General features: G+C 38.5%; 2 protein-coding genes across 2 annotated transcripts in view; both read left to right on the top strand.

Annotated features, from left to right (window-relative positions):
- The first annotated feature begins 2,304 nt into the window (after window positions 1-2,304).
- LOC134846945 (enolase-like) overlaps window positions 2,305-27,277 on the top strand; it is a 39,209-nt gene continuing 14,236 nt past the window's right edge. The window contains exon 1 of the mRNA XM_063864386.1: window positions 2,305-2,315. The gene's annotated coding sequence lies outside the window, so the exon portion shown is untranslated. The remainder of the gene's footprint in view (window positions 2,316-27,277) is intronic.
- Window positions 5,368-26,060, top strand: LOC134846944 (mucin-2-like). The gene is made up of 10 exons (XM_063864385.1): window positions 5,368-11,780; window positions 12,107-12,246; window positions 13,031-13,430; window positions 20,166-20,310; window positions 20,593-20,937; window positions 22,635-22,871; window positions 23,063-23,194; window positions 23,604-24,698; window positions 24,931-25,139; window positions 25,499-26,060. Exons 1-10 carry the CDS (start codon window positions 6,708-6,710, stop codon window positions 25,769-25,771), a joined length of 8,049 nt encoding a protein of 2,682 aa, XP_063720455.1. The 5' UTR covers window positions 5,368-6,707; the 3' UTR covers window positions 25,772-26,060.

The following is a 27,277-nucleotide window of genomic DNA, read 5'->3' as shown; positions in this document are numbered from 1 at the left end:
TTTTCCAACCATCTGATGACTAGGTTAGTTTCTCCAGTCATGGCAACTAGGTCTATAATTACACTAGCGTCCGCTTAGTGTATTATTAAGAACCTTCCTTTTTTTTTAAACCTAAGTCACAAATTTTGGTGCCATTTTTTGGTCATCTTTACAGCTTTTTGATAGCACGTGCTTTGGCATTCGAATAGTAACGAGTTAACACATCAAATGAACCGAAAATAGCTATTTGTTTCAAACAACATAATGATGATAAAAATTTCGATTTCAGAAATTTTTTGACTCAATATAACCCGCAATCTTTTGACATTCATAATTTATACTTGATGTGGCCATTCTTTGAGATTTCTTACATGCAAAGTTAGTGTGGATGCCTTCAGTTTTTTATTTTCCAAATTATTACTTAACTAGTGTCTTTTTGTATGTGGTGGCACTTTTGCGGAATTGCATTGGCAATTTATTAGAATGTACCTACTTTATTCGAGACTAGAGTTTGTCGGTGGTTAAGCGTGTGTGGCTGAGTGGTTAGTGCGTAAAACTCACTATCTCTTAATTGCAGTAAGTCGCAGATCAAATCCTAGACCTAGCCTAATTTTTGCTAATTCGAGGCTTATTTCTATTTTTCTTATTGCACTTTCTAAAGCTGTCATTTTTGTCATGTTTTGTCATGTTTGCTACTGTTTGCGAAGCTAAGCTTCGCCTCTGTGTGTGATTTCACATTTAGCCTCTTTAAGGAGTTTGAAAAAACCTATAGCACGCCATCACTGCTTCGATTAATTTCTCTTTTGATGAATTACGTGGTTTAAATTTAACCGATTTTCTGGTCTAACTGAAATCAAGCTTTATATATTTTAATATCTTATGGTGAACGCGTAATTGCGAAAACCTTCAGCTGGTGAAGTAGTCCCGCTCGCATACCAATTCTTTATTTTCATGAGGAAATTATATACTTATTAGTTAGTTTTTGGAGGCTAGTTTTAATCTCTTTTCTTCCCTTTCATTTCTCTTCTCCCCTTTCCAACCGAAACATTCAACACCGTTCTTTTTATTTTGTAAACAATATTGCTGAATTTGGAAGTTTCTGTGCTACTTGCTCAGGAACAAGCTATTTGTATTTAATTAGCCTCTAGTGTTTCCAGTCGAAAAAATCGGAAGTTAGTTTGTTTCAGTGTATAGTTGCGTTGGGTCTAGAACAAACATGATATGTGCAGTAGTTTCATATTAAAAATTGGCCAGAAAATCGTTTTTAAGAGAGCGATAGAAATAGGATCTTTGCCCTACTTTTTGAACAATATCGGATCTTAGCCATACTTAAGTTTTTCACATGTTTGCAATAGTTTTACACCAGCTCACGAGATGAAGTGCTAATTTGCTAGCACTTTTGCTAGCTTTAAATATTATTTGACGTATCTGCTAAATTCTTGGCTTGTGATCGACGATTTTCAAGCGACCTCCAGGTCGAAGTGGGACGTCGCTATATGTCAAAGTTATATTTTTAACATTGACATTTAAATAGCTTCTTCTGTATCTTCTAAATTGGTGATTGTATTTGTTGATCGACAAGCGACCATTGTGCAGATGCGCTGAGATGAGACTCGTAGTCTCCAGATCTTGGGTTCGATTTCGGCACTAGTTTAATTTTTCTATTTTTTTAAACTCATTTCATTGTTTTTCGCCGTTTTATTGCTTGTTTGGAAAATGCTGATTGAAATTGCTGTTCGATGTTTGACATATCTAATTTTTATGTGATGATTCTTTTGTCTCTCTTTTGGCTGTTTTATGTTGTCAACCTCAGGCATCTCGATTTTAGAAGCTTTTTCTTTGGGTCTAATTTTTGGTACAAATGGTAGATTTCTTTGGCTTAATGGCACCTGCTACATTTTTGTTAGCTTTTTTGCCCAAAATAATCTTTGCCTGACACTTTTTCTTGTTTTTCTGCCAGTTTCCGAACCACATTGTTGTAAGAGATGGGTCTAGTGTTTTTCTTAAAATTGGGTCAGTTTGCTTTAAAGTTTGAATAAGAAATTACCTATCTAGTCGGAGGGACAAAGTATCTGAAAAAAAAATATTTTCATTCTTTCGCTGATCAATTTTTTTAATGAAAATCTATCCATTTTTGTGGGTTTTCTTTTGACAGCCGTTTTTAATGTTACATCTAAAAGATTTCTGTATTCTGTTGTTTTATGATAATTGTAGATCCAGTCAGTGCATTGGAAAATGTTTGAAACAAAGACCGAAGCTCAGGAAATTTTCCAAATTATATAAATCGTAGATTGATGTTTTTAAGATAGCGAAGTTAGTTTTTGTCTTATTAAATAAAATTCCGTCATTTTCCTGTGTCTGCTTTAGACCTGCATTTTGTAATCATGTTTAGTGGCATATTTAGGGGGGGGGGCTTTGTGCGATGTTACGAAGTCCACAGTTTTACCAAACCAACTCACAAGATAGTGCTAATTTGCTAGCGTTTATGCTTGCTTTAAATCTTATGTGACTTATCTGCTATATTCTTTAGTGTTTGACGATTGCTACCGTGGCGCTGATGGGAGGACGGTAACCTCTAAATCTCCATTTCCAGTTGGGACTTCGCTTCATGTCCAAAGTTATATTTTTAACGTTGACAATGAAATAACATCTTTTGTATCTTCTATATTGGTGATTTTTTTTGCTGACTGACAAACGACTCTTGTGCAGATGGGTGAGGCGAAACTGGTAGTCTCCAGATCTTAAGTTCGATTTCGTCGCTAGTTTCAATATTCTAGTTTTTTTCTACTTAGTTCATTGTTTTACCTTTTTTTCGCCGTTTTGTTGCTTGTTTGCAAAGTGCAGCTTGACGTAGCTAAGTTCGATGATTGACGTATGTATTTTTAACGTGATGGTTGTTTTGTTTGTCTCTCAATTGGCCGTTATATGTTGTCAACCTCAGGCATCTCGATTTTAGAAGCTTTTTCTCTGGGGCTAATTTTTAGTACAAATGGTACATTTTTTTGGCTTAATGGCGCCTGCTACATTTTTCTTAGTTCTCTTGTCCAAAATAAGCTTTGCCTGACACTTTTTCTTGTTTTTCTGCCAGTTTCAGAACCACATTGTTGTAGGAGTTAGGTCTAGTGTTTCTTTTTAGAATTGGGTCGCTTTGCTCTTAACTCTCACTAGGGAATTGTCTACCTTTTCAGAGGGACAAAATTTCTGAATTAATTTTCATTCTTTTGACAGCCTTTTTAAGGTTACATCTAAAAGACTTAGATGTGCTCTTGCCTTATGATAATTGTAGATCCAGTCAGTGCATTGAATCTTTTTCAAAAAATTGACTGAAGCTCAGGAATTTTTCTTCATTTATATCAATCGTAGTTTGACTTTTTTAAGTTAGTGAAGTTTTTTTTTTCATAAAGTTCCGTCGTTCTCCTGTGTCTGCTTTAGACCTGCATTTTGTAAACATATTCAGGGGCAGATTTTTTTGAGGGGGCGTAGTGTCATGTTGCGAAGTCCACGGTTTTATTAAACCAACTCACAAGATGCTATCTTTAAATCTTATATGACTTTTCTGCTATGTTCTTGGCTGGTGCTAGATAATTTTCAAGCTAACGTCGCGCAAATGGAAGGACGGTGACATCTTAAGCTCCAGGTCAAGCTGGGACTTCGCTACATGTCCAAAGTTATATTTTTAACATTGACAATTAAATAGCATCTCTTGTATCTTTTGATATTGGTGATTGTGTTCAGTGATCGACAAGGGATCATTGTGCAGATGCGGTGAGGTGAAACTCGTAGTCTCCAGACCCTGGCCTCGGTTTCGGCACTAGTTTCATTTTTCTATTTTTTAACTGATTTTATTGTTTACCTTTTCGCCGTTTTATTGCTTGTTTGCAAAGTGCTGCTTGACATAGCTCGATGTTCGATGCTTGACATATGTTCGATGTTTGACATATGCTATTTATTCATGTGGTGATTATTTTCTTGTATCTTTTGGCTGTTTTATGTTGTCAACCTCGAGCATCTCGATTTTAAAAGCCTTCTCATTGGGTCTAACTTCTGGTACAAATGATACATTTTTTATGCTTAATGGCGCCTGCAGCCTTTTTGTTAGCTCTTTTGCCCAAAATCATGTTTGCTTGAAATTTTTTCTTGTTTATGTGCCAGTTTGAGAACAAAATTGTTTTAGAAGATGCGTCTAAGGTTTTTTCTACCTAGAATTGGGTCTATTTGGTCCTAACTCTTACGAAGAAATTGCCTACCTTTTCAGAGGGACAAAATCTTTCAAAAAATTTTTCGTTCTTTTGCTAGTCAAATCTATCTATTTTCGTGAGTTTTCTTCTGACAGCATTTTTAATGTTACATCTGAAAGACTTAGATGTGCTGTTGCTTTATGATCATTGTAGATCGAGTCAGTGCATTGAATCTTTTTTTGAAAAATGACTGAAGCTCAGGAAGTTTTCTAATGTGTCTGCTTTAGATCTGCATTTTGTAATCATATTCAGGGGCAGGTTTATGGGGGGTTGTAGAGTCTTGTTACGAAGTCCACAGTTTTACCAAACCAACTCACAAGATAGTGCTATTTTGCCAGCACTTTTGCTAGCTTTAAATCGTATATGACTTATCTGCTAAGTTCTTGGCTGGTGTTTGTTGATTTTCAAGCTACCGTGGCGCAGATGAGAGGACGGTAACCTCATAGTCTCCTGATTGAGGCGGTACTTCGCTACATGTTATAGTTATAGTTTTAATATTGACAATTAAATAACATCTTCTGTGTTTTTTATATTAGTGGTTGTATTTGCTTATCGACAAACGACCATTGTGCAGATGCGGTGAGGTGAGTCTCGTAGTCTCCAGACCCTGGGTTTGATTTCGGTACTAGTTTCATTTTTCTGTTTTTTAAGTTATTTTGTTGTTTCCGATTTTACCTTTTCATCATATATCCGATTTTACCTTTTCGCCGTTTAATTGCTTGTTTGCAATGTTTGACATATCTATTTTTTACGTGGTGATTTTTTGTCTCTCATTTGGCTGTTATATGTTGCCAACCTCAGGCATCCGATTTGAGAAGCATTTTCTCTTTTTGGTACAAATGATACATTTTTTTGGCTTATGGCGCCTGCTACATTTTTGTTGGCTCTTATGCCCCAAATCATCTTTGCTTGAAATTTTTTCTTGTTTCTCTGCCAGTTGCAGAACAAAATTGTTGTAGGATATGCGTGTATTGTTTTTTCTCAGAACAGGATTTATTCGATCGTAACTGTTACGAAGAAATTGTCTACCTTTTCTGAGAGACAAATTATTTGAAAATGTTTTCGTTCTTTGCTGGTCAATTTTTTATGGAAATCTATCGTTTTTTTGTGGGTTTTCTTTTGCCAGCAGTTTTTAATGATTCATCTAAAAGACTTCGTTATGATGTTGTTTTATGATAATTGTAGATTGCGTCAGTGCATTGAATCATTTTTTAAAAATGACTGAAGCTCAGGAAATTTTCTTAATTTATATCAATCGTTGATTGATGTTTTTACGATAGTGAAGTTGGTTTTTCGTGTTATTAAATATTCCGTCGTTCTCCTGTGTGTCTTAGACCTGCATTTTGTAATCATAATCAGGGATGGATTTAGGGAAGATCTAGGCTCCCCTTCTGCTCAGGGAGTCGACCCATTTACCAACCAGAGGGTCCCCCCTTTGATATTATTTTACATCCCTATTCGGCCAACTATTCTTAAAAGTTTTCAAAGGCTCCTATATGTAAAGGCCAATATGTACTAATTTTACGCCAAACAATCTTGTTAAATTTTTCTAAAAGCGTCTTCGAAGCCAATATGTACTAATAACTACCTAAAAGGCATTTTGGCCTGTTTTTTCTAAAAACCGCCTTAGATGCAGAACTTCTGGTAAAAAAAAGGTGTTTGTAGTTTTCTGGGAGTGCTCGGAAAATCAATTTGGGCGACTTAGAAAAAGGGTCGACAAAGTTTTGAAACTTTTTTTTCGAAAATGAGGCACTTCCCCTCGAGAAATTATTAGATCCGCCCCTGGTCGTAATTTGCAAGTTTTTTAACGTATAATTCAAAAACTGAAGACTCGGATTATAGAACTATTTATTTCTTATCGGACTCACATTCCCTTGTTTTTTTCTTAAGTTTTGGATGTCTTGGTTTTGATGTTGTTCTTAAGTGTCTAAAACTGAGATTTGATACGATAAAATATAGAAATTAAATTTGCATGAGAATTTTTTTGAAACTGCCCGTGTTCAGCCTCACGCTGTTTTAAATAACAAAAAGCTCTCGAGTTGATAAAAATTATTTAAAGTAAGTTATATGCACGTGGAGCTACTTGCTCACTAACTGTTGCGAATCAGGTAAATAAGTATATTTTTGAAATACCTTTGAATTACTTTCTTATTGAGTTTTGAAGTACCTTTTCATATTCGATTGATATTCTGGTTGATTTGGTATTGTGAACAAAAAAGTATTTTAATTGTTTGCTACAATTTTTTTTAACTATGACGAGATCCGAAAAAAAATATTCAGCTGGCTCTAATCAGACTGAGCCTGTCAGTTTTTTGTTTTCTATTGTGAAAGCTGTTGTTTTCAATAAGACAAATACAGTTGCTGTGAATAAAAAATACAACATAAATGCAGAAAGTTGAATTAATAATCAGCCCGTGAACAACGTTACAATTAATTTTTGTCCTCTATTCGAAATTACTTAAAACGATTATCAATGTCAAGATTTTATTTATGACGCTGTTTCAAACGATGGATTTCCAATTTTGGTTGATTTTTTTCTGCCTTTTGATAACATGGACTGCGTACGCGGAGTTGGAAGAGCCCTTTCTGCTGGGGTTCGGGCCAAAACACGGGGACTCGATCAACAGCAAGCAACTAGATGGGTGCTCAGAAGAGCAAGTTTTCAGCCACAGTTTTCGAATCGGATTCAATCGATATAAATCAACATACGTTTGTATGAATGGATATCTGGCATTTGGCAGACCATACTACGCGTACGATCCTAACAGTTTCAACATACCATACTCACCGCCACCTTGTGATCCTCCAATTATTACTACTACGGCACCGTATATTACCATATCCAATACGACTACGTCCAACAATCTCACAAGCACTGAGGTTCCCTCCAACACGACTACGTCCAACAATCTCACGAGCACTGAAACTCCATCCAACACGACTACGTCCAACAATCTCACGAGCACTGAGGCTCAATCCAACACGACTACGTCCAACAATCTCACGAGCACTGAGGCTCCATTCAACACGACTACGTCCAACAATCTCACGAGCTCTGAGATCCCATCCAACACGACTTCGTCCAACAATCTCACGAGTACTGAGGCTCCATCCAACATGACTACGTCCAACAATCTCACGAGCACTGAGGCTCCATCCAACACGACTACGTCCAACAATCTCACGAGCACTGAAGTTCCATACAACACGACTACGTCCAACAATCTCACGAGCACTGACGTACCGAACAACGCGACATCATTCTCCAATCTCACGAGCTCTGAGGCGCCAAACAGCAACACTACGTCCTTCAACACTGAAGACCCCTTCAACACCTCGGCTTCTGTTGTGTACACCAGCTCAGAGATGAGGTACAGCACTGAAGTGCCACTCAATTCCTCGACGTCATTTGAGTATGCCAGCTCTGAAATGCCATACAATACTGAAGTACCACTAAACATCTCAACCTTCTATCAAAACGCCAGCTCTGAGATGCCATACAGCACTGAAGTGCCACTCAATGTGTCGACTTCCTATGAGTATGCCACCTCGGAGATGCCATACAGCACTGAAGTGGCTCACAACACCTCGTTGTTCTATGAGTATTCAAGCTCTGAGATGCCATACAGCACTGAAGGAACCTTTAACACCTCGACTTCCTCTGAGTTCGCCAGTTCTGAGATGCCATACAGCTCTGAAATGCCACTCAATACCTCGACGTCGTTAGAGTATGCCAGCTTTGAAATGCCATACAGTACTGAATTGCCAGTAAACACGTCGATATCTTCTGAGTATGCTAGCTCTGAAATTCCATACAGTACTGAATTGCCAGTAAACACGTCGACATCTTCTGAGTATGCCAGCTCTGAAATGCCATACAGCTCTGAAGTGCCAGTAAACACCTCGGCATATTCTGCGTACGCTAGTTCTGAGACACCATACAGCAGTGAAATGGCATTCAACGCCTCGACGTCCACTGAGTACGCAAGTTCTGATATGCCCTATAGCTCTGAAACGCCCTTCAATACCTCGACGTCGTTTGAGTATGCCAGCTCTGAAATGACATACAGTACTGAGTTGCCAATAAATACCTCGACATCTTCTGAGTATGCCAGTTCTGATCTGCCATCCAGCACTGAAGTGCCACTCATTACCTCGACTCCATACGAGTATGCCAGCTCTGAGATGCTGTACAGTACTGAAGTACCACTAAACACCTCGACATCTTCTGAGTACGCCAGTTCTGAGATACCATATAGCTCTGAAATGCCCCTCAATTCCTCATCGTTTTATGGGTACGCCAGCTCTGAGATACCATACAGCAGGGAAATGGCCTTCAATGCCTCAACGTCCACTGAGTACGCAAGTTCTGATATGCCCTACAGCACTGAAGTGCCACTCAATACCTCGACGTCATTTGAAATTGCTAGCTCTGAGATGCCGTACAGTAATGAAGTGCCACCCAATACCTCGACGTCATTTGAGTACGCTAGTTCTGAGATGCCATACAGCACTGAAATGCCAGTAAACACCTCGACATCTTCTGAGTATGCCAGTTCTGAGATGCCATACAGCACTGAAATGCCAGTAAACACCTCGACATCTTCTGAGTACGCCAGTTCTGAGATACCATATAGCTCTGAAATGCCCCTCAATTCCTCGTTTGATGGGTACGCCAGCTCTGAGATACCATACAGCAGTGAAATGGCCTTCAATGCCTCAACGTCCACTGAGTACACAAGTTCTGATATGCCCTACAGCACTGAAGTGCCACTCAATACCTCGACGTCATTTGAAATTGCTAGCTCTGAGATGCCGTACAGTACTGAAGTGCCACCCAATACCTCGACGTCATTTAAGTACGCTAGTTCTGAGATGCCATACAGCACTGAAATGCCAGTAAACACCTCGACATCTTCTGAGTATGCCAGTTCTGAGATGCCATACAGCACTGAAATGCCAGTAAACACCTCGACATCTTCTGAGTATGCCAGTTCTGAGATGCCATACAGCTCTGAAATGCCACTCAATACCTCGACGTCGTTTGAGTATGCCAGCTCTGAGATGCCATACAGTACTGAATTACCAGTAAATACCTCGACATCTTCTGAGATGCTGTACAGTACTGAATTACCACTAAACAACTCGACCTCCTATCAAAACGCCAGCTCCGAGATGCCATACAGCTCTGAAGTGCCAGTAAACACCTCGGCATATTCTGAGTACGCTAGTTCTGAGACACCATACATCAGTGAAATGGCATTCAACGCCTCGACGTCCACTGAGTACGCAAGTTCTGATATGCCCTACAGTTCTGAAACGCCCTTCAATACCTCGAAGTCGTTTGAGTATGCCAGCTCTGAAATGCCATACAGTACTGAATTGCCAATAAATACCTCGACGTCGTTTGAGTATGCCAGCTCTGAAATGCCATACAGTACTGAATTGCCAATAAATACCTCGACATCTTCTGAGTATGCCAGTTCTGAGATGCCATACAGCACTGAATTGCCAGTAAACACCTCGACATCTTCTGAGTATGCTAGATCTGATATGCCATTCAGCACTGAAGTGCCACTCATTACCTCGACTCCATACGAGTATGCCAGCTCTGAGATGCCATACAGTACTGAAGTACCACTAAACGCCTCGGCATCTTCTGAGTACGCTAGTTCTGAGATACCATACAGCAGTGAAATGGCATTCAACGCCTCAGCGGTCACTGAGTACGCAAGTTCTGATATGCCCTACAGCACCGAAATACCATTTAACACCTCGACATCTTCCGGCCACTCCAGTTTTGAGATGCCATACAGCTCTGAAAAGCCCCTCAATACCTCGTCGTCCCATGAGTACGCTAGTTCTGATATGCCCTACAGCACTGAAGTGCCACTCAATACCTCGACGTCATATGAGTATGCTAGCTCTGAGATGCTGTACAGTACTGAAGTACCACTAAACACCTCGACATCGTCTGAATACGCCAGTTCTGAGATACCATATAGCCCTGAAATGCCCCTCAATACCTCATCGTTTTATGAGTACGCCAGCTCTGAGATACCATACAGCAGTGAAACGGCCTTCAATGCCTCAACGTTCACTGAGTACGCAAGTTCTGATATGCCCTACAGCACTGAAGTGCCACTCAATACCTCGACGTCATTTGAAATTGCTAGCTCTGAGATGCCGTACAGTACTGAAGTGCCACCCAATACCTCGACGTCATTTGAGTACGCTAGTTCTGAGATGCCACACAGCAGTGAAATGGCATTCAACGCCTCAACGTCCACTGAGTACGCAAGTTCTGATATGCCCTACAGCACCGAAATACCACTTAACACCTCGACGTCTTACGGTTACTCTAGTTCTGAGATGCCATACAGCACTGAAATGGCCTTCAACGCCTCAACGTCCACTGAGTACGCTAGTTCTGATATGCCCTACAGCACTGAAGTGCCACTAAACACCTCGACATCTTCTGAGTACGCCAGTTCTGAGATGCCATACAGCTCCGAAATGCCACTCAATACCTCGACATTTTATGAGTACGCCAGCTCTGTGATGCCATACAGCACTGATGAGGCACTCAACACCTCAACGTCAACTGAGTACGCTAGTTCTGATATGCCCTACAGCACTGAAGTGCCACCAAGCACTTCGACATCTTCTGAATACGCCAGTTCTGAGATGCCATACAGCTCCGAAATGCCACTAAACACCTCGACATCCTATCAAAACAACAGCTCTGAGATGCCATACAGCACTGAAGGTGCATTCAACACGTCAACATCTACAGAGTACGATAGTTCAGATATGCCCTACAGCACTGAAGTGCCACTAAACACCTCGACAATTTCTGAGTACGCTGGTTCTGTTATGCTCTACAGCACTGAAGTGCCACTAAACACCTCGACATCTTCCGAGTACGCCAGTTCTGAGATGCCATACAGCTCCGAAATGCCACTCAACACTTCAACGTCCACTGGGTACGCTAGTTCTGATATGCCCTACAGCACTGAAGTGCCACTAAACACTTCGAGATCTTCCGAGTATGCCAGTTCTGAGATGCCATACAGCTCCGAAATGCCCTTCAACACCTCAACGTCCACTGGGTACGCTAGTTCTGATATGCCCTACAGCACTGAAGTGCCACTAAACACTTCGAGATCTTCTGAGTACGCCAGTTCTGAGATGCCATACAGCTCCGAAATGCCACTCAATACCTCGACATCTTATGAGTACGGCAGCTCTGTGATGCCACACAGCACTGATGATGCATTGAACACCTCAACGTCTCCTGAGTACGCCAGTTCTGAAATGCCAAACAGCACTGATGATGCATTCAACACCTCAACGTATGCTGAGTACGCCAGTTCTGAAATGCCATACAGCTCTGAAATGCCACACAATAGCTCGACGTCAATCGAGTATGCCAGCTCTGAGATGCCATACAGCACTGAAGTGCCTCTCAAAACGACCTCTTTCAACTTCAATAGCACTGAAGTGCCCTTCGACACCACAATATTTCCCAATACGAGCACTGAGGTTTCTCTGAAGAGAAAGGTAACTACAGAGACTGACTATTTTTTTCGAAGTTCGATCTTTAAGTTCAAACAGATTTCAGCATGATACATTTTTTGTCCAGTTTTTAAAATTTGTTTGATTAGATTGAATTAACAGAGGTTTCTTTCATAGTTTCAGCTCCCTTGCTAGCCTTTATGCGGGTTACTAATGGACTTACGATTGTTGGTTTTGTTATCAAATCGCTTACTGTTCTGCACTATTGACAGAAAGCGTAACGAGACGTCTAAAACGGTTTATTTTTAATTCATAGTGCTATCAATGATGTTTAGTTCAGTTTCTAGGATAAATGTTGGCTTCATTTTCAGCGACGAAGTGAATCTGATTGCGACGATTCTTCATACTCAAACTCTCTTTCAATAATTGCACCCTTCTTCAGTGACATCGGAACTCAAGACAATCTGCTGGATTATGAGTGCATCCTGAATTATGATAACGACTTTAATTGGTGAGCTAAAGAAAGGGTTTCCAGGTGTTCGAAGTTTTCATTCGTAATTTTTTTAACCGTTTTTAGTTTCCATATACCATTTGCATTGAAAAGATCTATGTGTATTCAATGAGACTGCAAAAATGAAAACAAAAAGTGGTAAATATTGGAAAATGTAAAGGTTGGTGCTTTTTTGTCGTTGAACAAAATATCCCAACAGAATGCTATGAAAACCCCTCCTCAAATTTGGAAACCTTCTGGCCTCTCTTATATATTGTTATATGAGATCTTCGTGATAAGTATGCAATATCTTGTAGACTATTGTATATTCATCTAAAAGTTCTCAAATAACTATTTTGTCCAGATTTCGACTCGCTCATCAACTCAATGATCCCCTCTTTGTTATTAGTTTACGGCATCATTTTTTTACCAGTCTTCGTATTATTTTAAAGTCGCTTTTGGAGTCAATTGACACCTAATGGGAATCGCCTGCCAAAAAACGCATTTTTTGTCAAATCTTTTCAAAATAATCCAATGTCAAAATTCTTCATCTGCGCAAAAAGATTTTGGCAAAATAGCCTTTTTTGTATTTTAGAGAGCTTCTCAAATCAATTTGGTAAATCTAAAAAATTCGAATAAATTTCATCATAATTTTTTCTGAGTCTACCATCTCCCTGCGAGAAAATCTTAGATTTGCTCCGAAAACACAAACAACATGCTGATGATATAACGTAGACATGTTGTAAGTTAACTTGAATCGAGTCCTTTGTTAACTATTTGAATTTCTATTTTTATTTTGTTCAAGGTGGGATGTCGAGAGGATTTGTAGCTATTACTGGCAGGCTCGAGAGGGCACTGGGACTGGAAGAAGCTATTATCAGTGGCTTCTGGACGATTACGTGGCGGACGAGGAGTTGCGTGACCAGATAAACGAACACGGCCGAACCCCTATTGACAAAGCAGAACTGGTCTCAATGGGGGCGAAGTTTGACGACGATCTGACTCAAAACATAATGGGCGAAGATACTAAATATTTGAACTTGGCGAACAATATCTTCAAGCGTGAAATGAGTGAAGCAGATTTGCTAGTGGTCACGGGGATGGTTGGAACTACACATGAGTTTGAGGCCACGTGGGGGTTTGTGGCCACGTGGTACAAAGTGGGAACTTATCCTATTAGAGTGGACGCCTTCAATAGCTTCCAGGTTAGTTGTTAAACTGCACTGATTTTAAATACTCTTTTTTAGGGTCACTTAATTGGTTTTCTGAGCTCTTAAAAACACCCAAAAAAGCAATTTCATTAAAACAATTGGCATCCCAGGCTTTTATATGTCAAAACTTAACGAAAGTGTTGTTTTCAGTTTTTTAGCAGGCGTTGACTATCAAACTACGTTTGTTTTGTATTCCCCCTTCTTACACAAATTTCTGTGTCGGCAAAGTTAACATGATTGGCATAATTGATGTCGATCTGACAGTGAATGGTGGCGCATCTGGCTCCATTATTTTGTCCCTCTAGTTACACAACGCAAGAACAGTAAAAGGTTGTATTAATTTTTTTCTTGAGAGCAAAATTTCATTCTATTTAAGAGTCAATGAACGCAGTTCAGGCTCTTTTTTAGGATAAGTCTTTAAGTTTGTTCAGCCTCAAATTTATCTTTTCGCGGTTTGACTGTTGATTTTTTTTCAAGTTCAATTCACTTCCTTTGTTTAGACAAGCAAAGCTTGTGTTATAGTATGAGCTAAGCTTGTTCCTGTTTGATTTATTAAACAGGTATTATGAAAGCGTTTTTTTTTCCAGATGAGATCTGGTTTTTTTTTTTTTTTTTTTTTTTTTTTTTATTATTTTTTTTTTTTTAGACGCTTTTTCGAAAAATTCGCTTTCCCAAAAAACTACCCGTCAGATTCTCATACAAGTGGTACCAATGGATTCAGTAGCGTTTCACCTACCTGCCTGCATGAAATTTAGGGCAATTTTTACCCTACCCCACCCCCTACGGTCTTAGAAAAGCTTCACAACTCGGTACTTTTTTCACTTTTTGCCCATTTTTTCGGAAATTTTCAATTTCCTCAAAAACTACCCGTCCAGATTTGGGATTAAGGGTTTAATCGATAGACCAGGTTGTAGGAAACTCCCATGCACAAGCGGCTGGTCCCTAATTTGCTTAGGGGAAGAGCTATACACTTAGGAATAGTCAATTTTTCGGTTTTTAGGCCATTTTTTCAAACTTTTTCGATTTCTTCAAAAACTACCCATCCAGATTTGGGATTAAGGGTTTAATCGATAGATCAGGTTGTAGGAAACTCCCCTGCCCAAGCGGCTGGTCCCTAATTTGCTTAGGGGAAGAGCTATAGACTTAGGAAAAGTCACTTTTTTGATTTTTTTGCCTATTTTTTCGGAAATTATCGATTTCCTCAAAAACTACCCATCCAGATTTGGAATTAAGGGTTTAATCGATAGACCAGGTTGTAGGAAACTCCCCCGCACAAGCGGCTGGTCGTTAACTTGCCTAGGGGAAGAGCTATAGACTTAGGAAAAGTCACTTTTTTGGCCTTTTTTTCGGAAATTATCGATTTCCTCAAAAACTACCCATCCAGATTTGGGATTAAGGGTTTAATCGATAGACCAGGTTGTAGGAAACTCCCCTGCCCAAGCGGCTGGTCCTTAATTTGTCTCGGGGAAGAGCTGTACACTTAGGAAAAGTTTTTTTTAAAGTTTTTTGGCATTGGAACAAAGATTCAATATACTTATTGTGTGTATTTTTTAGACAATGGAATCCGCTATGCTTACGTTTTCTCGCTTTTGCTTGGTGCTATTGGCTTTGTGTTGAGTTTTTTTTTGTATGGCTCGAAGAAGTCCAACGAGAAGTTGCACGAGTTACGCTAGTTCTCTTTAATCAGGTCGGTTTGTTCCAGAACGTTTTTGTGATGTCAGTTATAGTCAACATATTATAGTCATATTTGCAATGCTTGGACAAAATTTAATTAATTTGAAAATTAAAGAGTCGTTAGAAAAATGAAAAATACTTTATTTTATTAATGTTAGCTGGTTTGTGAAACACATTTCACTTAATTCTAGTGAATAATTATTCACATTGTTGAAGCATTGTGCATATGATTTTATTTTAAATATATTTAGCATGTAACCATGATTGATACGGTTTGCCTTGTCGCACTGTGAAAGGCCTGTTTAATGGGAGGTCATAAATAACTTAAAACATGCGCCAATCGATCAGTACGACATCATTGTCATCTTGTGTGGAAGCAATGATGTATTGAAAATGTCACCTGATGCGCTCATAGATCAATTCAGAGGTATCATTAAAAATCTGTACCTCTCACTTTAATCATTTATATACTTCAATTCTAGTCCTCAAAGGTGTATTAGAACAACGGGGAGGACGATTTTTTGTATGATCTCTCCTCCCCCGCCAGAACGACGTCTATCGGGCGCGGGCAGTCCTTCTAAATAGGGAACTTAAAAATTTGTATGGTTCCGAAAACGTTACCAATGAATGCATAAGCTTTTTTTTCACTTTTTTTGCGTAGGAAGGGCGCTATCGACTTGAGAAACCTGAAATTTTAAAACAATTTTAAAATAATCAATATTAAAATAATCAAACGGGTCTCTCCAGCTTTTAGCTGGCCCCTAGTGTTATAGTATGAACTATCTTTTTTTTTCAACGTAAGTCGCAAATTCCTGTTTGATTTATTAAACAGGTATTATGAAAACGTTTTTTTTTTTCCAGATGAGATCTGGTTTTTTTTTTTTTTTTTTACTTTTTTTTTTTGAGACGCTTTTTCGAAAACAATTGCTTTCCCAAAAAACTACCCGTCAGATTCTCATAAAAGTGGTACCAATGGATTCAGTAGCGTTTCACCTACCTGCCTGCATGAAATTTAGGGCAATTTTTACTCTACCCCGCTCCCTACGGTCTTAGAAAAGCTTCACAACTCGGTACTTTTTTCACTTTTTGCCCATTTTTTCGGAAATTTTCGATTTCCTCAAAAACTACCCGTCCAGATTTGGGATTAAGGGTTTAATCGATAGACCAGGTTGTAGGAAACTCCCCTGCCCAAGCGGCTGGTCCCTAATTTGCTTAGGGGAAGAGCTATAGACTTAGGAAAAGTCACTTTTTGATTTTTTTGCCTATTTTTTCGGAAATTATCGATTTCCTCAAAAACTACCCATCCAGATTTGGAATTAAGGGTTTAATCGATAGACCAGGTTGTAGGAAACTCCCCCGCACAAGCGGCTGGTCCTTAACTTGCCTAGGGGAAGAGCTATAGACTTAGGAAAAGTCACTTTTTTGGCCTTTTTTTTCGGAAATTATCGATTTCCTCAAAAACTACCCATCCAGATTTGGGATTAAGGGTTTAATCGATAGACCAGGTTGTAGGAAACTCCCCTGCCCAAGCGGCTGGTCCTTAATTTGTCTCGGGGAAGAGCTGTACACTTAGGAAAAGTTTTTTTAAAAAGTTTTTTGGCATTGGAACAAAGATTCAATATACTTATTGTGTGTATTTTTTAGACAATGGAATCCGCTATGCTTACGTTTTCTCGCTTTTGCTTGTTGCTATTGGCTTTGTGTTGAGTTTTTTGTATGGTTCGAAGAAGTCCAACGAGAAGTTGCACTAGTTACGCTAGTTCTCTTTAATCAGGTCGGTTTGTTCCAGAACGTTTTTGTGATGTCAGTTATAGTCAACATATTATAGTCATATTTGCAATGCTTGGAGAAAATTTAATTAATTCGAAAATTAAAGAGTCGTTAGAAAATTGAAAAATACTTTATTTCATTAATGTTAGCTGGTTTGTGAAACCCACATTTCACTTAATTCTAGTGAATAATTATTCACATTGTTGAAGCATTGTGCATATGATTTTATTTTAAATATATTTAGCATGTAACCATGATTGATACGGTTTGCCTTGTCGCACTGTGAAAGGCCCGTTTAATGGGAGGTCATAAATTACTTAAAACATGCGCCAATCGATCAGTACGACACCATTGTCATCTTGTGTGGAAGCAATGATGTATTGAAAATGTCACCTGATGCGCTCATAGATCAATTCAGAGGTATCAATAAAAATCTGTACCTCTCACTTTAATCATTTATATACTTCAATTCTAGTCCTCAAAGGTGTATTAGAACAACGGGGAGGACGATTTTTTGTATGATCTCTCCTCCCCCGCCAGAACGACGTCTATCGGGCGCGGGCAGTCCTTCTAAATAGGGAACTTAAAAAGTTGTATGGTTCCGAAAACGTTACCAATGAATGCATAAGCTTCTCTTTCACTTTTTTTTTGCGTAGGAAGGGCGCTATCGACTTGAGAAACCTGAAATTTTAAAACAATTTTAAAATAATCAATATTAAAATAATCAAACAGGTCTCTCCAGCTTTCAGCTGGGCCCCTAGTTTTGTTGCGATAAAATGTTTTCATTTTGAAAGTGTTCATTTTGATCAATGACCAGCTATTGAGTACAGACAATGCTAAGGATATTAACATAATAATCATAATAATTTGTTTTCGGGCAATTTTATTGTGGGTCGTTAATAAATTTACAAACCACGCCAACTATTTTACTGCCTAGGAGAGCACCATTGGTCCTACACAGGTCCGTGCCTCAGAACTCAGACTACAGACTCTTGTGTCTGAGAACACAAATTATTTTTTTCCGACTTTCGTAACGAAGTAACGGAATATTTTTTTTATTCAGACAAATTAAGACTTTTTAACTAGCCATTTTAAACGGGATTTATTTATATCATTCAAAAAATATTGTTGTCCTGAGCTGAATCTTGGAAAGATATTTCACCTGTGATAATTTTTCGTAAATTAATGGGGGTTCAAAAATTGCCAATTTGGCACAATTAACCGCGATATGTTTCGCGCTTTTAACGCGTAATCGGACATTTAATATATCGTAGAAAACGTTCCAATTTGGGTAAAAGAAGCTTATTTGCCATAATTGATTTGTTACTAAGAGGGAAATTTATCAATTTATCTCAAATTTAAAAAAAATTCATTTTATTTTTACATCATTTTTTTCATGTTATTACTGTTCCTTAGACTGCTCTCAAAATTGAGGCATGTTAGTTGGTAATTTTTTTGACTGGTACTGCTAATAATTAATGACTGGTTTTGCTAATGCGTCATAATTGGCGTGCGTCAATTTAGAAAAATATATATTTGTATCTCAAAGTTTACTAATTCAGTTTTTCCCAGTATCGGTGATATTTTTGCTTGTGAATGCGAAGTGCAACTTTGCCTCTGTGTAAAAGGAAGGTAAACTCCTCTATCGAACATCGAACGAAATTTTTAAAATCACGAAAAACGTGAGCGACTTCTAGTTTCGAAAATGGTATTCATTTTTAGATTTCACAGCGAAATGAAATATTTATTCCTATGGATCCAGTTTTCTCAAATTAGGTTACTTTTCTCGAAAAATTGCCTCAGTCATAATTTGTTCTAAGGGTTTCAAGGGCATCTTCTTAAAGCTTTGAGGGCATCTATTTTCTTTGAAATTCAAAAATTGAGATTTAAAAAAACATGTCAGTTTTTTTTCTGTTTAATTGCGTCCATTGACTTCTCTTCCATCTGTCTGTTGGCTATGTTTTTCTGTTTTCTTGCGTTCAGTCACTATCTTCCAACTGTCTGTTGGCTATGTTTATTGGTTGACAATGAAAGCTCTGAAGGTTGTAGTATAAGTCGTGTTGTTTTCCAAAAACCTAATTAAAATTGTTATGCTCAAAATTTGTTTTTGCGGGTTGACTTTTTATTTAATTTTAAAACACATTCAAATTAATTTGCTAAAAGGAAGGCAAAATACACTCTCCAATGACATTGCCGACTTCTTGTTTCAAAAATGAATTTTAATTTCAGAACCTTCAGCGGAAAATAAAAAATATCTTCTGATCCATTGTCTCAAATTGGGCTGTTTATAAAGAAACAATATCAATTCCAAAGCCTTATCAACTTTTTTCTCGATAATTGAAACTTAATTTTAAAAGTTAAAAATCCGTTTTCCTGTTTCCTTGTTCATTGGCGTTTTTCCAACCGTCTGTTGGCTACGCTTGATTTCTCCGATTGCTTAGTAGAAGGAAAGCAACTACGCTCTCTGATTAAAAGTGCGTGAATGAGTTTTACTTTCAAAATTTGATTTTAAATTTTTGAATTTCCAGCCGCATTAAATTTTTTCTTGTGATCCAGTTTTTTTCAAATTGGGTTAGTTTTATCCAAAAGTGTCAGTAAATTTTTTTAATATTTAAACAGCTTTACGGTGAGATTTTTTCATTCTCACCGCTTCGGAAGTTTTGTTCCGATGCCAATTTAACATTCAATTGTTTTTCTCGAAATGAGCTTTATTTAAAACAATTCGAAACAAACATTTGGAAGTTTTGGTAGCTATAGTGTTAACTTTTTGCCGACTTAGCGTCTTCCGTTTCATTTTCTGTTGGCTGTTTCGCCATGCTGTTTGTGTTGAATAGCAAGTGGTGCGAAGGTCCGCTTGGCCTCTGTATGATAACCTTTTCTATCAGCGCAACGAGCGTGTACCCAAGTTTTGTCTACTTAGGTGTCGCTTGGTATATTTTGTATCAATGCTGTTTTAACGCTATTAATTCTGTTTCTCAACATGTTTTGCTCAAGTTGAACTTCATTCAGACGAACATAACGCCTGAAAATTTTCGGAAATGGTGATTTTTGTCATTTTGAAAAAAAATCAACTCGGCGGCTTTCGGCTAGTTTTCATGCTATGGTTGTTTTATATCGCAGGTGGCCTTGTTCAAAGCTTAATATTAATCTATTGTCGCTGCCAAAAAATGTTTTTTTTATCACGTGGTCGAAACATTCCATGATACTTGCACAGCAACCAGCTATATTATTTGGTCTTAAAATCAAGTTGAAGAGTTTGATCACCTGCGACTGCCTTGATTTTAGGCTATGTTAGTTTGTGATGACAAAGGTACTGTTGAGGACGAGAGTGACGACAGGTGTCTCACTATCTTCGACTTCTTCCAGCTGCAGTGGACTTTCAACTTCTGGTCGTCCTCCTCCCAAAGAAGTGGCTTCAATGACGGACATGGTCAGTTCAAGTTTGTTTTACCTTCTATCCTTAAAAAGTGGAAATGTTTCATAGTATCTTAAGTTTCGTACGCCCTAAAAAGAAACGAAGAAAACGTGATTAGGAGTTTTTAAACGTGGTTGTTTTTGAAACCTTTTGTCAATTGTTTTTCTTAAGCCAGCCCTTTTTGTTATTTAGCTGAAACAAAGAAACTGAGTTATTTCACATTAAGTGTTTTTAAGTCGTTTTTCGAATTCCAAATTGCGGTTTTTTTCACTATCATATATATAGAAATGCTTTCAGGTTTTATATACGAACTGCCATCATCTGGTACAGCGGAAGTACGCAACTTGTGGGCTCAAAGCAACATCGGCATCATGGGTATGTGGGTGTTCGAAATGGGCCAGAATCTGAACGAACCCTTCGTACTCCCGGGCGGCAAACTATCCTCGGGACTCCTGGACATGTCACAAATTTGTTCTGGAGATATCTCTCCAAAAATGGCTAATATGATGAAAACGCAGCAAAGTCTGAAGATCCATAAATGCGTGATGCCGGCATTCACCACATTAGAGTTGCAGTTTTCAGGCAGTATCTTCCAGATAAGAAAACCGGCAACTTTCCATGTGAACTCAATGCAAATAAGAGGTGAGGAAAATAGCTATTTCTCGCTGATGTTGTTAGTTATCCTGTGCTGTGAGATATCAATGCTACTCTTGCGATAAGCTTCGATATAGCAACGGGGTACCTAGAGTTATTTCCGTTAGCAACTTTTCTCACAGGATGACTGGGATTGGTTGCATCTCATCTTGATAATCTTTCACTAAATTATTTTCCTAGTGCATTGTTATTGTATCGAAAGCTAAAATTATATAAACCAAAGTCAAAAGAAACTAGAGATTTTCGGCTTTATGGATTTCGTCCCAATGTTTGTCAACTTAATTGCCGGGCGTTTTTTTTAGTTTTCCAATTAATTTTTGGCTCCGATCACTCAAAGAATGGGAAGAAAATGAGGCGTAGCGCCGTGTCCATCTTACTTTTGAGAAGCAATCAATTTTTATGCTAACCGAGATATTTATCATGGTGGAGGATGTTCATTGAATTTTTTCAAACGAGTTTTTGAACGAACTTTCCTTCATTTTTCTTAGTGTCCTTAGATAATTAAATCAGGTTTTTTTCTTTATTCTTAAGCTAAACAAAAACTTGATTTATCCGATGAAAAAGGTTTGAAAAAATTGGAAAAATTGTTTAGTTTTTTTGACAAATAGTTGGACTTGTTTAATAAGCTTTAATGGGTCATGCGCGTTAGAGAATTGGTAGTAGTTCCTGTTATTCATTCAGGCATAAATGTATATTGATGTTTGAAGTTCAAAGAAACAAAAGTGCAAAATGTCACGAAAAACCTGATCGGCTTCTTATTTCGAAAAGGGATATTATTTATCAGTTTTCCCAGCGGAATAAAAAAAATTACCATTTGTTCCAGTTTTCTCAAATTACCATCCCGTGAAACTACCAATCTGGCTTGACAAAAGTCTGCGGGCATCAGTAGTTAAATTATGCGATGCGGACTGCGGCAGTTTTTACTAACTATGCGGCAGTTTTTACTAACTATGCGGTCCTTTCTGCGGAAAAATTGAAAATCTACGGTAAAAAATGCGGAAATCTGCAAAGATCATCTATTTGCCAAAATTAGTTTTTTGACGGACCCTCTCAACACAACTGAACACGATTTTTTTTCATTTTTTGTCAAAGGTTTTTCTGTGTACTTGAGCTTTTCAAGCGTCGAAGTGTTCGTTTGAAATCAAAAATTGCTCAACAAAATTTTTAACCTGGCAGAAAGTATCTCATTTTTTTGGAAATTTGTCTCACAAGTACCCTTTAGTTTGCTGCGATGAATTTCTGCGGGACTCTGCGATGTGAAATTTTAGGCTTATTATGCGGTAATATTACGTTGATATTGATAATAATTCAATTTTAACGAAAACATTAGCTGCAAACCAATTTTTTTGTTGATTTAATCCGCTTGAAGAAAATCAAATGTATTTCAATTGGTCTGGCGGGACCACACTTCTAAACGAACTTCTGAGTGGGACTCATCAAGAACACCGCAACCATACTTCTAAACGAGTACCCATAAATGTTCTAGAAATTCAAAGAGCTTTTAGGCGGTATATTTTTTCTCTGAAATTCGATGTGAGTCTTTTTTTTGTTTCCTGGCGTTGATTGACTCTTTTCCAAAATTGTAGTAAAGCGGTACTAAAGAAAGCATCACGTATTGGAGTTACGCTAGTGCGATGGGTTCGATAAGTTCTTCGATGGTTTTGTGAAAGTTTAATTTCGTTCAGGAACGTTCCCAGATGTGTGGGGAGTCGACGAGCAAGTGTCGGTTGAATTGGTCATCGACTCCGCGCTGATCATGGGATCCCAATCTGTTTATTTTTTCTCCCCTAACTCCAGGGCCGCCTCGGCTGTCGATGCATGGCAGGGAGATGGAAACATCCAAATCGATTGGACCCAGCAGCAGTCTATGTTTGATACTAGCGTGGCTGTGGAATTGGAAGTTATTACAGTCACTGCAATGAGTTAGTATACATCTCAACCCGAAGTCTAAAAGATATGAAAGGGGTTGAGTTTTTCAATTGAGTGCTTAGTTTTAGCCGTTTGACTTTGTCGAGATTCAAGATGCAAACTTAACTTAAAATTTGAAGAACTATATAACTTAATGAAAGTTGGTTGTATTTTTCTTTTGTCGATAATTTCGATTTTTCTGTAGATCCAAGTGGTATGACTTTCCAGAGTTTTGCTGTTCCTCTGTCACCTGGCACGAACTCCTACACGTACACAATGCCTCCTGCAAATCAGAACTCCGCTTTCTTTAATACATTCTCCGTCAAGCAAAACAACGGTTGGTATTTTTTGCTTCTGCAATTGGCAGTTAGTAAAAACTCAACTTCAAAGCTGGCAAAAATGGAATTCGGAATGTAGCATAAGTCTCGTCTGGCTTTGATTCTTTGTTTAAACTTTTTAAAGTAAGTTTAACTGGTTAAGACTTTTGCTGGAGATCACAACTGATAAAAGAACGCCTTCCAAATACTCTGTAATAGTCTCTTAGTAATAGTCTTCGAAATTTTGCTAGCTTTCTGCCGCAAGTTGAAGTTCAGTTTTGATGTATTCTAGTAACCTATCCTGTTGAGAGAAACTGAGCGAGCATTTCTGATTTAATAATAGCTGAACATATTCCACCAAGTTTTTTCCGTGTGAATTTAAACTAATTTTATGGTTTTCAGCATACAAGTATTGCCTTTTGAATTTAGTGCGAGCTACATCTATGCCAGTTATGCAAGCTCCCACTCTCTCTTGTGACAGCTGGGCTGCACAGGAATCAGAACAGGATCTCTCGAAGTGCATCTCGGAGGCAGGCAAATGGTACGGCTGTCCTCGTCAAATCGACACTGGTCGCTGGTGGCGCAACGACAACTTCCCAGATGAAGACTTCGCACGCGAAGAGGTGCGGGCCGGAATGGCCGGTTGGAAGTACGACATATGTTGCAGTGATGACTCACTGACACGAGAAAGACTGGAAAGTTCGAACTTCTGTGGAACAACGAGCTGCGAATTCAATTCAGGGGCCGAGTTTTGTATTCGATCTCCGAGACTGGCTTGCTTAGAACAGAACAGCAAAAGCAAAGTGCTGTATGTTTCGAATCAATGTTGTTACAACACAGCCGGGAATCTAATTCAGCCAGGTGAAGCAGGAGCAGGGAGGTTGAATCTCCAGGAGAACTCCGTGAAAAACATGGTTGCTCATTACTGGTCCGACTTGCTGCCTTATAAGGTATGTTGCGCAGATGCTTCGTCATCCGACTGTGAGACATACAAAACATACCGTCCGACTATCATTGGTGGATATTGGCCAAGAAATATTCTGATTGGACGAGGCGACCCGGATTTCCAAACGGTAGATGGTCTTAGTTACCCCTTTAACGGACTTGGCGTTTACGTTATGCTTACGACATCGATGGAGGAGCCGACTAATGTACATATAAGCACGAGACGAGTTGGCTTAGGTTCAGTGTTCTCGGGTTTCGCGGCTCAATATAAGTCAAGCAAATTACAGGGTTACATAAATGAAAACGGAACTTTCTATCTGAAGATCAACAATCGCGAAATATCTCGTGAAGATCCTTCTGAATTCACATTGGATAATATTACAATGAGTGTTAATGATGACAGGTCGACCTTCACATTTGAGTTCGATGAAGCTAGTTTGATTATCAGAGTGGTCATTAATTTGGGGGGAATCAATGCTCTGAATTTGATGTTCTCAGTGCCTCCCACTTTCAAGTGGAGGGCAGACGGACTGTTGGGTCATTATGACGGAGAGAGCTGGAATGACTTCACGACATCAGGTTAGGTTTTATCTTAAGTTTTATCGAGCTTTTTTAATTTTTTTTCCATTCAGCACATCGATTCTTTCAAATGGTTTTTGCCAGCAAGATTTAAATCAAGAAATTTTTGAAGTGAATTTGTAAAGAGTAGTCAGGAAAGGGAAAGTGCTTCAGGCGAACGCATTGGTTCTTGTTTCTAAATGTAGTAGCTGTTAAAGCACAATAGAATGCTCATTTCGTTGGTTTGTTTCAGCTGGAATGGTGATTGCGAACGACACGGATTACGACAATCTGCACCGGATTTTTGGGAACAGTTGGGAGGTGACCAGCAGAAATGACTGGCTCTTCTCAGACTCCCGCATGAATGACCTGATTCACTACGACATCCAGAAGGGATCGCCCTTCACTCCCTCCTATGATATTGTGTTTGACAGCGAAGAAGAGAGAATAGCTGCTGAAATAGTTAGTTTATTTAATCACTCATTGGATATGAAGTTTTCATCTGATTGAGTGAAATACTGGTTTCATACCACAACTGTTCTTGTCTAGTGAATTGAGGATAAAGTTAGAGCCCGGAGGAGCGTAAACAAATGATTATTCAACCTAATTCATTTACACTTGGCAAAAAGTTGTAGTAATTGGTCAGAACCAAATTACAGTGTACGTTACGGCCCCGGCACACTTATGTATTGGTGCTCCGAAAATAGTATACCCAATGAAGTTCATAATTGGTAAGACTTCTGTATGAACCTTCTGCTGTTTCGGGTCACACGAGAGACTGGAAGTCGAATTGAAGTCGAAATATTGTGTGATTATTTCAGGCCTGCAAGAATGATACAGCCTGTATACGAGATGTCTCTCTAACCAGAGATCTCTCATTCGCCACAGTCGTGTTCCAATCAGTCGAGCAGAGTGTGAAGGATGCCGAGCGAGCGAACGAATTGTTCCGAGTAAACGAACCCGAGTGGACTCCCGAGGAACCACAGTCTGAAGAAGAAGTTGGTTACGCAATGACACCGGGAATGGTTAGCGTCAAAGTGTTCATTGCTATGCTTATAGCTAACCGGCTAATAATCTGCTACGGGATAAAGTAACCCGATCAGGAAAATGGTTCAATTAAGAAATGAAATTTTAATTTAACATCTTTCCTTCCTTTTTAAAGATAAAATCATGTTAACTTCTCAAAAAAATTTTTTTTGGCGTAAGCGCCAAAAAACTGAATAAATTCTATCAACGTCTTGTCTTGCCTGGCTAAAAATTACTGTTGAAAATGAAGATGATTACAATACAGAGTTTTTATTGATGTTGGTGCTGAATATTGTACATTTGCTGCATATTACATTGTATATTTTTGAATAATTGAAATATTTTTGTTTATTAACATCAGCTCTCCTTCTTAATATGTTATTTGAAACTATGTGACGTTGTCTTTACGCTAGCGAGCAGCTAGAGTTTTAGTACGAACCTTCTTTGTTTTTCTAACCTAACTCGCAAATAAAAAGGTTCAATCATTCACTTGTGTGCTTTTTGCTATAATCACGATCTGTAGCATTGGAAACTTCATAGCATTTGTTCTCTGCTTATTTGTGGCTAGTGTTTGGGACGTACAAAGGGTCCGTGGCTGAAAGGTTAGTGCGTGAGGCTCAAAATTTCTAGGTCGCATCAGGTCGTAGGTTCGAGTCCGTGAGGTCGCATCTGGTCGTAGGTTCGAGTCCGAGAGGTGGCCGAATCTCTACTCATTCGAGGCTTTTTTTTTACTTATAGCACTTTTTAGAACTCTAAAGCTGCATCTTGTGTTCTCGCTAGTGTTTGCGAAGCGCAGCTTCGCTTCTGTTTAAAATTGTGCGCTGGAAAGAACAGATCGTTTGTCTTCAATCTGATGTTATTTGGCCAACAGACGTGTTTTGAACATTCTGAATTTTAATTTCCCTTTGTATATAATTTCCTTCATATTTCCGTTTTAAAGTGGGTAGAAAGTAGTTTGTCTTCGAATGTGTTTATGTTGTTTTTTCTATGTGGTAAAATCAGGTACCGACGAATAGTTATCGGTATATCATATTACAGCCCTTTAGTCGTGAGTTTGTTTCTATCAAGAAACATCGGATTGAAAATCCGGTTTTAATTTCATGCGAGCTCGAAAGTGGACTAAAATTTTTCCATCGAGTTGGAAAAAATAGGCTTGTTTTGGAAGCTTCATTTGAGAGCTTGGTTGCCAATCAACTTTTTAAAAAAATCAAAATTTTTTTTCAACTTCAGTTTTTTTAAAAACCTAGTTTTCTTTCATTTTGTTCGTTATTTGATTTTCGAAGACAACTGTTGTCAATTATGCCTAATTTGTTATGGGTTTTTTACAGTTTTTTCCACCACGCACAAAAAGCACATCACACTGCGCCACAAAAAACCTAATTCGAAAAAACCTTTATAGTTTTGTATGAATGTGTTCGGAACGTTCTGTGCTACTTGCATAGGAACCCACTATCCTCGTTAAAGTTTACTTTATTGTTGTTTAAGATTAATGAACGTAGTGAGTGCTGTTATCTAGATATTGGTGATTTTTTTGTTTTTTTAGGAAATTTGTTAACTTCAATTTTGATTTTTCG

The sequence above is a fragment of the Symsagittifera roscoffensis genome, chromosome 5 (assembly GCF_963678635.1).
Source record: "Symsagittifera roscoffensis chromosome 5, txSymRosc1.1, whole genome shotgun sequence".
Lineage (NCBI taxonomy): Eukaryota > Metazoa > Xenacoelomorpha > Acoela > Convolutidae > Symsagittifera > Symsagittifera roscoffensis.
Note: the sequence above shows the minus strand (reverse complement) of the source record. Positions and strands in the feature narration are given on the sequence as shown.

What these genes read in the sequence shown, in the direction of transcription:
- LOC134846944 (XM_063864385.1), top strand. Translation starts at nt 6,708, where the DNA reads ATGACGCTGTTTCAAACGATGGATTTCCAATTTTGGTTGATTTTTTTC. An exon ending in TATGATAACGACTTTAATTG is followed by an intron (nt 12,247 to 13,030) that starts GTGAGCTAAAGA and finishes ATTTTGTTCAAG; the next exon opens with GTGGGATGTCGAGAGGATTT. An exon ending in ACGCCTTCAATAGCTTCCAG is followed by an intron (nt 13,431 to 20,165) that starts GTTAGTTGTTAA and finishes CCTTGATTTTAG; the next exon opens with GCTATGTTAGTTTGTGATGA.